Below are 12,963 nucleotides of genomic sequence, written 5' to 3' on the forward strand. Positions count from 1 at the left end.
TGCAATGCTCGAGCAGCAGTTGTGACTGGCTGTAGCAGAGGGCAAGAACAAGGACCGTGTATTCTGCGTTGGCTTTAAAACCCACGTCTCTAGCAGGACCTACATGTCACCATCGCTACCACCACCGCTATCCCAAATCCAAACATGGAGGATCGCATGGTCTGACCGGAGACTATGATGGTGATTGGGGGACCATCACAGTCGATCGCGTCCACTAGCGCCCCAACATAGCCTCCAACAAACCCCCTGTCCTGAACAATGACAATATGGGCGTTGCTGATGAGGGAAGTTTAGATTAGGTTTTATTTATTTTTTAAAATTTTTTAATTGGATAATTTTTATATTAATATAATAATTTTTTCGTAATTATTTATATTTCCTAATGTTCATTGCATACCATTATTTAATATTTATTCAATTAATTAAACTCATACATATAATCGAATTTAATAATTAATTATAAACATTAAATTATTATTTATATTATATATGTTTAAAAAAATTAAAACGGTCATAGGAAGTTTTAAAAAACTATTACAATTTTCACAAAAGAAACCGTTCCGAGCACCATTACAAAAACAGTTCTAAAACAATATTCTTAAAAAAAGGATAAAGTGTTCCTAGACATATTCCAATTCAATTTAATTCATATTCAACAATGTATTCCAAACAATAATTCTAAAACAATTACAACAATGTGTTCCAAATAAATGATACATTGTGCCTAATTTCAAATCATGAACAACATTCAATTCCAACGACAATTTCTAAATATATCACCAGCATAAATAACAATTGTTCCAAAATTTCAGCCAAACATATTCCAGCCACAATTTCAAAATTATTCCGAATTTTATTAGGCAACCGTTTGCAAACTTATCAAATTTCTTCCAATCAAAATAAATTAAATTTTCATATTGAAATACACTATTACGAACCGTCACCGACAATTGGGTACAATACCCCTTTCACTTCAGGAATGGTCCACACTTAATCGTTCCTAAATATTGGGAACACCGTCTATAATAACGAAAGTGGAACCATTCCAAATATCGGTTTAAAGTAATTTTATAATAATTGGCCATTTCAAAAGTCAAAAAAATGTATTTACATAACTTAGCCAGCAAAAGTGAACAAGTAAATCAATGAACAACAGAATCATGTATTTACATAACTTATTCAGTTACAATGTTGTTTAGCTTTAGAATTCTCATTTAAAAGAAATCTCTTACAATAATTTTAAAAAAAATATTGAAATATATTAAGCTTAATTCATATTTTTTCATATATAAAATACTAATTAAATTCAAAATTATATTTCTTAACTTATAAAATACCTTATATTTTTACTCAATTAAATTTAAAAATAATATCATCTTTCGATTTATATTTACATGCAACATTCGTGATTGCTACTAGTCCTGGGGGGAGTTTTTCCTGCGAATCCGACGCTGAAGGTGAAGAAGAAAGACTGAAACTGCGTTCAATGTCCTGGAGGAGTTTTTCCTCTTCAGCTATTTAATTATCTTAAGCAATTTATTAATTCAAGCAATTTATACATTTTCAGTCTTTCTTCTTAATCTTCAACTTCGGATTTGAAGGAGAGAGAAAGTCATTATCACTTTTATGCACACTGTGAGGAGGAAATGGAAAGAGGGGCCTTAATACTGACCCTACGTCCGCATAAGCTGCGATGTCAATTGGTCGAGGAAGATCCTAATACCCAATTACTCCCACTAATTTTTGAGTCATTTTTTGTTCACAAAATTGTCATTAAATTAAATTTTTTAAAACTATCAATACTTGGACTGCCACCCCTTGTATACAGGACCAGTTTTGCAAATTTCCAATTGAAAAATATGCTGGTTGAAAAATTATACAGGACCAGATGATAATTCATAGTTAATGATGTCAGAACTCAGAACAGAACTTCAAAGGAAAGAAAGTAGTTTCCATTTTTAACGAAAGGAACCTTATTTATTTTGTTTAAACATTCACTAAAGAGTTGGTCATGCAAAGCATTCGCTAGTACGTATATAGAGATATCACATTATTAGTGCATGCATTTGAGTATAAAACATTTTCTCGGTGAAATATCTCGCTCAAAGGAATGTATTGTTTTTTTGTTATAAATAATTAATATGATAAAAAAAAATCCGGCTGCCCAATTGTTAGTAGCTATTATTTTTACAAACGAGATCCAAATATAAATTATAAATACAATTTATGGTAAAATTATTGTAGCCAAAACATAGCGAAGTAGTCTTGTTCATTGCGTTTGGCCTTGATAAATAGTATCAACTTATCATAATTTTACAGTGTTGTCATTTATATTCTAGAAAATAATTCATATTTTGTTTTTTTATAATGACTCATCATCACTTTATAATTTGAGAATTTTTTATCCTAGTTTCCAGAAATCAAATTATTAAAACAAACAAAAAAAAACAGAAAAGAAACGAAAGGTAGACGGGGATGTTACTAGAAGATAACTTCCGCAAAATCAGCCATATCGGTCAATCTAGATCTCCTTTTGTGTTCCAAAACCACAATTTGTCAGTATAAAATCCAGCCTTGCGAAGAGGAAAAACGAACTACCAGGGATCGAAATAAAAGAGATCCCCATTTAAGAATGAGGATTTCATCTACAACTAACTTGTTGAAATCTCTGGTTGTTCTGTCCCTCCTCTTCTACTATGCCACCGCCGATGAGGTGAGTCCCCACACCGTCAGCCGTTATCGGAGGAGCAACCCGACCCATCGTTCCCAGAACAATGGCCACGAATCAGGTGCTACCAAGACTGCAGGTTCCAAGAGCAAGAAAGGGTCATTTGGTGGTACGAGATTCGGATTCTTGTTTGGCAATAACAGACAACAGCCAACGGATGAAACCGAAGAAGAACTGGAAACCAATGAGATTGCCACTACTCAATACCGAGGCTCGTGGAAGATCGACTCTGAAAATGCTGGAGTTTCTGCCATGCACGTACAGTTGATGCCCAATAACAAAGCTGTTTGGTTCGACTCGACGAGTAATGGTTTGTCAGAAATCCAGAATAATCCTCCTTTGTGCAAGCCGAGGTTTGGGGGCAGAAATACAGATCCTCCACAGGATTGCACAGCTCATGGAGTAGAATATGACATTGAGACAGCTCAAGTCAGACCCCTTAAGGTTAGAAAACTGTTTCTTTAAGTTATATTTATCATTTTTTTAGGGTATATGTGTTCATGCATACAACATTATAATTCATGCATGGGATGAGTTAAAGAGTTTATGGCTTTCTACTAATACAAAATGATTAAACACTAAAATCAAATTCAGAGAAATATGTCAGAAATCCTGTGAGACAAATGTCTCAATACACATGTATGCATTAATCTGTGGAGCACGTTCACATATAACAAAACCAATTAAATAATCCGATTTACTTGCCCAAATATTTTGCAATGAGAATTTAATACATTTTAACCTAGATCGGGTTTACCTTACCTAACTAATTATACGATAAATGGAATACATTTGTAGTGCGATTGGTATATAATTAATGAAAAGTGATCATCATATCTCACCCACATGATGGTTGATTTGGTTCGACCAAACTGACAACCAATATATGCATATCTACACCACCACTTCTAAAGGTCAACTTGAATTTTTAGGCTTTATATATAGCTAAATTGATATGGTGGAAAGAGGAGGACTACATTTTCTGACTATTCCCAATTTTCATATTATTTCAGGTGGGTTCCAGCCCATGGTGCTCATCTGGGGGCCTGGGACAAAATGGAAATCTTGTCTCCACAGGTGGCGATAAGGATGGCTTCAGAGCCGTAAGAAATTTGAATCCATGCCCAAACTGTGACTTCGAGGAAAATGCAAGAGCTCTCTTTGCCAATAGATGGTATGCTACTCAGCATACCCTAGAAGACGGTAGCTTCATTGTGGTGGGCGGCCGTAACGCATTTAACTATGAAATCATCCCATCAGACAGCCTGCAATTCACGCCTAAAATGACAGAGTTGGCCCTCCTGGAAGATACTACGGATGATGGAGGAAGAGAGAACAATCTCTACCCCTTTGTCAACCTCCTTCCCGATGGAAACCTCTTCGTTTTCGCCAACTACAAGTCCATCGTTCTCAACCCTAATACTGGAGAGACCATTCGCAATCTCCCTGATTTACCTGGCGGCTCCCGCAACTATCCAGCATCTGGGATGTCGGCCCTCCTCCCCATCAACCTCGACATTGATGAAAATTCTGTCCCTAAAGTCGAAGTGCTCATTTGTGGAGGCAACACCCGTGAGGCATACACATTCTCCGATTTGCAGCAGCCAAAGAGAACTTTTCTCCCTGCATTGAAAGACTGTGGAAAGCTTAATCTCAACAAAGAAAACGCTAAGTGGGAAATTGAACAGATGCCTTCAAGGCGTGTGATGGGGGACATGCTGCTTCTACCCACTGGAGATGTGCTAATGATCAATGGAGCACAGGCGGGTACTTCAGCCTGGGATGCTGCTGACATTCCCAATCTCACTCCGGTTCTTTACAGCCCCAAGAAAAAGAAAGGCAAAAGGTTCCAGGAGTTGGCCCCAACCACCATTCCACGGATGTACCACTCAGTTTCCGTAGTTCTGCCCAATGGGCAAATTCTGGTGGCAGGCAGCAACACTAACGCCTTCTACAAGATGGAAAAATACAATGATGATTTTAGGTTTCCTACTGAACTTAGGGTTGAGAAATTTTCCCCACCATACTTGGATCCGGCACTGGAGAAATACCGCCTTGAGATATTGGAAGAACAATCAGACAAGCAGTTGAAGTATGGAGGTGAATTCAATGTAGCGATTGGACAAACGAAAGGAAAGATTAAGAAGTCGAATGTCAAGGTCACAATGTACTCCCCGCCCTTCACTACGCATGGATACTCTATGAACCAGAGATTGCTGATTTTGAAGGTGAAGGAAGTAGCGAATAGGCATATTTCTGTGGTGGCTCCACCATCTGGGATGCTGGCACCGCCTGGCCATTATCTTCTGTTTGTTGTTCACCGTGGTGTTCCAAGCCAGGGGATGTGGGTGCACATTGCTCAGTAGAAAATCACTTGTTACATTTGGGGGTTGGTACATAATTCTAATAATAGGAGAGGAAGGGAAGTTACTTAATGTGATATGTATCACATGTGGTTGATCAATATATATTGAGACCCTCTTTATTAAACTTGTCTTATTAGCTATCATGTATCTTAAAATTGATTTCATTGTGTAGTTAATAATTTACTTTAATTCAATTTAACGAAAAAACAAATCTATTATTTGGTATGTAAGGTAAAGAGTAAATATTAAACTAACATGTCTTCTAAACAGTCAATAGGCCCAATGTTGCGCAGGCCCCGACCCATTTTCATGGGCCTAAATTCAGATACAAATTCATAATTTTATGAGTTAATTACACTTAGGTTTTAAATTACACTTTTTTAAAATAAAAAATTTAAATTATATTTACATCTTTTTTAAAAATTCTCAATTTACATTTAACTTTCTTTCGATATGGTCTGGACAGAAAATGCTGACGAAAGCAAAGAGAAATACATAACTTTTAATTTGTCCCTCATTTAATATTTTCATGTATATTTTTGCACTTATAAAGAGATTAATGTAATATATATATATGGATTGATGATAATTAATATCATTATTTTTTTTCATAATTATAAAATTATTATATGAAAACATTGGATGATGTGTATAATTGAAAATTATGCATTTTTTTTTGCTAACGTCTGCATTTTTTGTCTAAATTCTAGTAAAAAGAGTGTTAGGTGAATACAGTAAATTTGTTAAGGAGGTCTAAGTGTAATTTTAATTTTTTTTTAAAATTTCGTATCTTAAGCTTGATTTAACCCTGAGTTTAAATTAACCCCAGACCCATTAAATTAAATTGATTGAACCTGTATCGGGTAAAATACCCATCGTTATCCGTTCATACCCAGAGCCTAGTTTTCATTCTTTCCCAATTCAAACGCTAAATGCCGACCTATCGCTCCCAGACTTTCCTCTCTCGAGTCACAAGTCTCAACATTCCGTCAGCCTCACTCCGCTCTCCGTTGCACCCATCTCAAGAAAGAAGTGTGTTATGTGTCCAGATGTGCTAATTCAGTTTTCCTTTTTCTTTTTTTCCCCTTGGAAATGGCATTTAAAATGGGGAAATACAGTCTTGTGCTGTTCTTCAGTATTCTCCTCCTCTTTGGTGGTGTCTGCTCTGTTTCTAATCTACCCTCACCTGTCACTAAGTGTCTATGCACATACACATGCGCTAATTCATTATGAGATTAACATTTAGTTCCATAACTTAAAAAAATTAACACTTTGGGTCCTCATACATTATTTTTATTTATAATTTAACGATATAAATCACATGCCTAAAACCTTGCTATTAACTATTTTTGGTTGGAGGAAAAATTGGCCCTTTTTCAGTATAGCATACAGGTGCTTCATTTGGCCTACTTGATTCACTTGTGGAAAATATAATTTTGTGTTGTTTTTACTTGGCTTCAACTTATAAAAAGCCAAAATTGTAAAATTAGTCCTGTATGTATGGGGTGGTGAAATTGGTCCTGTAACTAGACTGGCAATTTTAGTCTTTTATATTTTCAATTTATAGCAATTTTAGTTCTTCCGGCCAAAAGTGAACAAAAATTAGCAAATCAAATCGGGACTTAAGGTTTCGACAACAAATGGGCATTACTTATACAATCAACATCCTATGTGGATGCTGACATGGAAAGAATGGCTAGCTACCACCTAGCAGCACCACTTCACGGCCGGTCGTCGAAATTTTTTTCCGGTGTGTCTTTGGCCACGCATAGCACTACTAAAATCGTCGTTTGACATTGATTCCAACCCTAAAATATGTGTCTTAATTGGAGTTCAAACATGTCCTCAATTACTGATTATACTTTTGCCCCTAAAACCTGGATCTATTTTCTCTCTCATCAAAGTTCGTGGCTATTTGACCTACCCACTGGTCGAGACCACCACCAATCAACTCTCCATCCTCCAGTGAGTTGATACACCCATGCCCTTCCATTTTTGTCCACTATCCGGTTTGATCTCTCCGTTTTCATTTTTGCCACTTTTGTGCCTCACCCACAATTAGTTTTTCCGTCATATCCCCGCCACCAGCAATCATCTCGCGGGAGGACCAACACCCTTCTGTTCACCTCCCCATGGCGCACACATCCATTCGCTCAATTTCGGTCAACGGGACCATCCACATCGTGGCATCTTCATTGATTGACTTCTCCTATATATTTTAATTTAGTGACAATTTTTAGTCAAATATATTTTAATAGTGGTAATTTTAGTCAAATATATTTTAATTTAGTGGCAATTTTGGTTCTTCTAGCGAAAATCACCCGTCAGAAGCCACGTAAGATGCCACGTGTTCAAGTTAACCGGAACTCTAAACCCCAATTTTTTCAGTTAATTTTTGGGTAATTTTGGACGAATGACCAAATTTGGTACTAAATTAAAACATATAGGACTAAAATTGCCAGTTCAATAGTTATAGGATTAATTTTGCCACCCCCTACACTTACAGGATTAATTTTGAAATTTTATCTTATGGGAAGGATAGTCAATTTTTGTAACAAAATAGAGAAATTGCTATACCTTTTGCCCTAATTTTCTTCTAAGTTTATTTTTTTTTTCCCTCAAATGTAGTTATATTTTTTTCTAAAAATGATCCCACGCTCGAAAATAAATCAATATTTCTCCACAGCAAAAATATTTAACAATCACATACTAGGCATGTGCGCTACACAACTAAATCGTAGACAAAAAAGTGGATGAGGATCAAAAGTGCTAATTTTTGTAAGTTACAAGGCTAAAAGTGTTAATCCCATAATGAATGGAATCAAAAGTGAAACGGGCCTAACTTATGAGACAAAAATTCTTTTTTTCCCCATACATAATTATAGAAGTTAATTATGAGAACCAATTTAGAATTTCGTGCCCTAAACTTTGATCAGGAGATAGCTTGATGGAACTGGACTGTATCTATATGATATACACTGCTAAAGGTTCACATCAGTTTTACTTATTCTCTAGTTCCATGGGTCATTAGTAGACGGTCACCCATGGTAATGGGTACTCTTGAATTATTGAGTTGATCAAGAAAAATTAATCAAATATGATTCAATTAACGTATAGCAAGATAGTTGTTGAATTAAATTGTATATGTGATGCAAGCTCATGTCTAGTTAATGTGGTATAAGGATCGCATACGAAATACTAATGATATTCTGAAAAATTAACTGAAAAATTAATTTTGATGGAAATTAATTACTGAAAATCCAAAAGATATAGATAAATTAATTTAAAAGAGTTTAAGTTAATCATTTAATAATTGAATTTTTCAATTGAGGTCCTATGTGATAAAAAATCCAAAGTATTAATTAACTAAATTAATTAAATATTCAAATTTTGAGATTAATTAATTAGATTAATTAATCTTAGATCAAAAAATTAAATAAAAATTTAATATAGACTTGAAAGTAGTTGATTGGATCAATTAATTACTGCCTCAATAGACTCTCAACAGACCACGAGGACCTATCATTAATTTAAGGCCATTAATTAGGGACTTGCATCCGTATAAGTGAAGCTCATCTACCCTTGACTTGAAACAAGCCACACCCTGCATCTATAGAGGGAGTGGTTAGTTATTTGTGGGTTCTTGAAATGTGTGTTTATCTATAAATGTGTGTTAGATATACTCTTTCAAATGATTGATATTCAAGTACATGGATAGCCCGATTGATATGTGATCTCGTATAATATTTTATTTATCGCTTTTGTTGCTCAATTTGCGTCTGAGCCTTGTACCAATTCCTTAGGGGGGAGGGTTGTTGGTTGGGAAGGGAGATGAATTATTTCTTCATTTTTTATGTCTAAATATAATTATATTAGAAACTTAAACTTTCCTAATTGTACTTTGTTTAAATAATATAATTTTAAAATATGTTCCCCTCAAATATCTTTTTTCCCAAGTCCAAAATTAAGGAAGTGTGCCACAACCAGGCAATTCAACAGGCCTGACCATGATGACACATAAGCAAGGTATCCTATGGTATGTGTATTTTTTCTAATCTAGCAAGTCCAGAAATTGAATGAGATTTGATACAATCGATCGATCTGTCCCAAATCTCGACTTTTTTGTAATGAGATATTTTACTTAATTTTTAGGAATATAAAGAGATAAATTATTATTTTATTTTTGACAAGAACATATATTGCTCATTCATTTAACCCACGGGTAAATTGCATTTTCCCCCTAAATTATTTATCAATCCGATCTAAACCCTGCAATCAAATATATATGATTTGTATTTTAGAATTAATTAGGCATGCACGTCTTGCTAACCTTCTTATTGTAATCAAAGTCTAATGACAAAATCTTATCACTCTCATTCATACCAGCTGGCGAGACAGCCCTACGACATTAGTCTTACGCACGTCATCTTCCCACTCCCTCGATCCAGCGAGTGAACGAAATATTTTATTTTCTCTGTATACAGTAAAAGACCGATTGATTATCAGTTCTAATATATATGGGTTTTTCCTAACCAAATTATAATTATTTGTTAACTATAATTAACACCTTTCGAAAATACGGAATTACACATTATCCGAAGAAAGACTTTCGAACTTAAATTTGCACCTTATTCAAGAATTATCGCTTTACAAGTACTACACTCTTTCATTTTAGTTTAAACGAAAAATGTGGATGTTAAACTTGAAATTCTATCTCTCATCGAGATAATCCATATATATTATCGATAAAGATAGTCTAGTAATATATATTTTTATATTTGTCAGAAGACAAGTGTATTTTTTTGTAAAGGGTGTAAGTGTAAGCTGCGAAAATTTTTCTTAGAAAGTGTAATTTAATATTTTTGAAAAGAGTTTAAGTGTAATAAATTGTTATAATATATATTTATTATAAAATTGAAATAATTCGATTCCAATCTTTCCTATTAAATATCAAAACCTAATAAATAGAATTATAACAATTATACCCTCATCAACAATATAAATGAAATTTAAATAACACCTACTAACACCTCTGAGTGTTATCTGGTTGAGGATTCTCCCAATTCTTCCAGTCCTAAATCCTCATATGGGCTAAGGTTGGAATCTTGGCACATGATTTTTTTCATGGTTTTGTTCGACACTGTCATCCTAGAAAAGAATCATGACAGGTTTTCAGATGTTTGAAGCCTATCTGCTTCGTTATATTTATTCTGACTCGATTGGAAATCCATCCGTATTAGTTTCTATTTCTTCCTCATATATGCTTTCATCTAAAGAAAGATCTTCGAATTGGTATATGTGTATCAAATCGTCATAGTGTCATCCGTGGCTTCCATTTTCTTAACTCACCACGTTTCTGCAGACAGACTGAAGATATATGACCTTTAGCTCCATAGGTCCAGCAGTTGCAGTACTTAAAACTTTCATTGGCTCGGGTATGGGCCTGTCTAAAAATTCTCCTTGTAGGGGTTCTTTTAGATCTTGTATCTGTTCGTCTAGATTCTTGGGATGAAGGCTTTGTTGGTTCAATCTTCTATACAGATTTGTATATTCTGACTTTTGATTTGGATAACCACCCTCTTCTCCTAAAATAGGTTTGTTTGGAACTCATAGGGTAGGAGTCATTACTCTGCTTCTTCCTCTTCCTTAGCTCGCTTGATTCTCCTATAATTGTAGGAAAATCATTATTGTTTCAACAAAGAGGGGTTCTTTTGATCTTAGCTCTCAGCCTCTTCATGTTTTTTTGGATGGATGCACCAATCCTTCAGTTTGTCTTTGAGAAAAGACATCCTTCTTCTAACTGAATCCAGCTATCCTTCAAATACTTTGTATGATTGGATTAACATTTCTCTCCATGGACAGTAGATCTTTGCAAAGGACATTGGAGTTGTTATTTTTGTTACTACTCCACTCTGGAAGAATACTTATGAAACCAATAGATACATTCATCTACTGGACAAATACTCCTTAGTTCAAGGCCAGAAAGAGGTTGTGGATATTCTCTAGCCTTTTCTGTTGTACTTCCTTCAAAGTATCCATCTCCAATTAAGTGTATCTTGATAAGCTTTCCTTGACAATCCATGGTTGTGCTTGTTGAATCCCCGATAAGGATATTGGCTTTGGTATCTTTTGGAGTATAGTCCATCCGATCTTTACTAAACCATTCAAGCTCAACTCCAATAGTTTTTTAAAGTTTTCTTTGTCGAGTTATAAGGTAGTTGTTGCTATCTTTATGGCTACAACCCATTCATCTATCAGCTTCTCGATCTTTTGGAAGTCGATAACATTCAAGTTGACTATGGCACCGTATGGATGCAAGGCTGGAACATGGTCTTTGTTCAAGGTGTATTTTTAGGTGCCCACCTCGGCTTACTTCCTGGATTTTGTCTAAGTCTGGTTCCTGCATACATTGGTGTCACGTTGGCACAGAAACCTGTACTTTCCCTCATTGGATGAACTATGAAGGATCATTGGAACCTATGCTTCCCTCCTGCAGTACTAGTGCTGGAGTGATTTCATTGGTTTGAACATTAACTAACTCTACAATCCCAAGTTGGGAAAAAGATTCAGCCAATTCCTATAAATTTGATATATCTGCCCTTGTAACTTCCATTATTTCATGGAGCTAATGACTTCTCAAATCATATTATCTCTTGTCTTCGACTTTGGAATCTCCATTCCCTTTCCCTTTTTATTTAGAAGAGATACTATTCCAAGGGCATCCTTGATCCACTCCTGTTTGGATCTGGATGTCTCAAGACTCTCCCTTTGGTTTCTCTTTAGATTTGTAATTCATGACGTCGAATATGTAAGATCCTTGTGTAGATATAAAAGAATCTTAAGGATCTCGTCCACCTTTTGGCTCAAGATTTTTATTCTCAGAGATATATAAATTAACCTATGTCCACAGTCTTGAACTGTCATTTGAATTTCTCTCATCTTGCGTGATCTTCGAGGTATCCGGCTCGAGTTCTTTCCAATCAACTCTATTAATCATAATTTATAGAATTGTGCTAGTAAAGGAAATTACCCGTTCCGTTGCATGTATGTTTCTCACCGTATTTCTTGGTAGCACTTTCTGATCAGTGGATTCTCCACCATTCTTCTTGTTCCTTCTCAGTAAGTAAGGTTCAAGATCCAGCTTTGTGGCTTTCTTTAGAATTCCTAGGACGAAATGCTTTCTTTATTTTTTCAAGATTTGAGAATATTCCTGATTGTCACTCGAACCCTCATTCGGTGTTTGGAGATAATCTTCTCCCTTTTCTAGAATTTCCATAAGAAATTTCATGTTCGATCTTTCAGAATCTAAAAGTATTCCCTGTTGTAATTTGAACTTTCGTTCACTTTTATTCTCTTAAAGAGTCTCTTCTGTTAGTGGAAAAATATCTAAATACAATATAAACAAATATTTCTTCAATATACCTAAACTCTGATACCATTCTAGCCGAGCATGTGCAAGATTATGCATTAGGATGCAAAATAATTGCAAATGAATTAAAATGCTCATTTTAAAGCTGGGAAAGGGTAAAATTATCCATAATTCTGTCAGATTGGTGCAGAGGACTAAAATCACGATCTTTTTGGAACTTACGAAACTAAAATAGCTAATCATAGAGTTACAGGACCAATAACGCCACCCCCTTAGTTACAAGACTAATTTTGCAATTTCCCCATAAAAATAACCAAATAAATTCAAGTGTTGTGTGAATTGACCAATATTATTATTTTAGCTGTCAAGTTCATAACATAAGTACTGCACCATGAATGCACTTAAATTAAATTATAGTCCAAAGAATATTGAAGTATGTCTATCTGTCTATATATATTTCAACCACCCTATCACATTCATCTCGGTGAGGTGGTATTTGC

At 35.0% G+C, this 12,963-nt stretch overlaps 1 protein-coding gene across 1 annotated transcript; it reads left to right on the forward strand.

The window, feature by feature from the left end:
• The first annotated feature begins 2,590 nt into the window (after positions 1 to 2,590).
• Positions 2,591 to 5,218, forward strand: LOC105162073 (putative aldehyde oxidase Art an 7). The gene is made up of 2 exons (XM_011079991.3): positions 2,591 to 3,172; positions 3,742 to 5,218. Exons 1-2 carry the CDS (start codon positions 2,633 to 2,635, stop codon positions 5,092 to 5,094), a joined length of 1,893 nt encoding a protein of 630 aa, XP_011078293.2. The 5' UTR covers positions 2,591 to 2,632; the 3' UTR covers positions 5,095 to 5,218.
• The last annotated feature ends 7,745 nt before the right edge of the window (positions 5,219 to 12,963 follow it).

The sequence above is a fragment of the Sesamum indicum genome, linkage group LG5, assembly GCF_026168435.1.
Source record: "Sesamum indicum cultivar Baizhima isolate 11 linkage group LG5, ASM2616843v1, whole genome shotgun sequence".
Taxonomy (NCBI): domain Eukaryota; kingdom Viridiplantae; phylum Streptophyta; class Magnoliopsida; order Lamiales; family Pedaliaceae; genus Sesamum; species Sesamum indicum.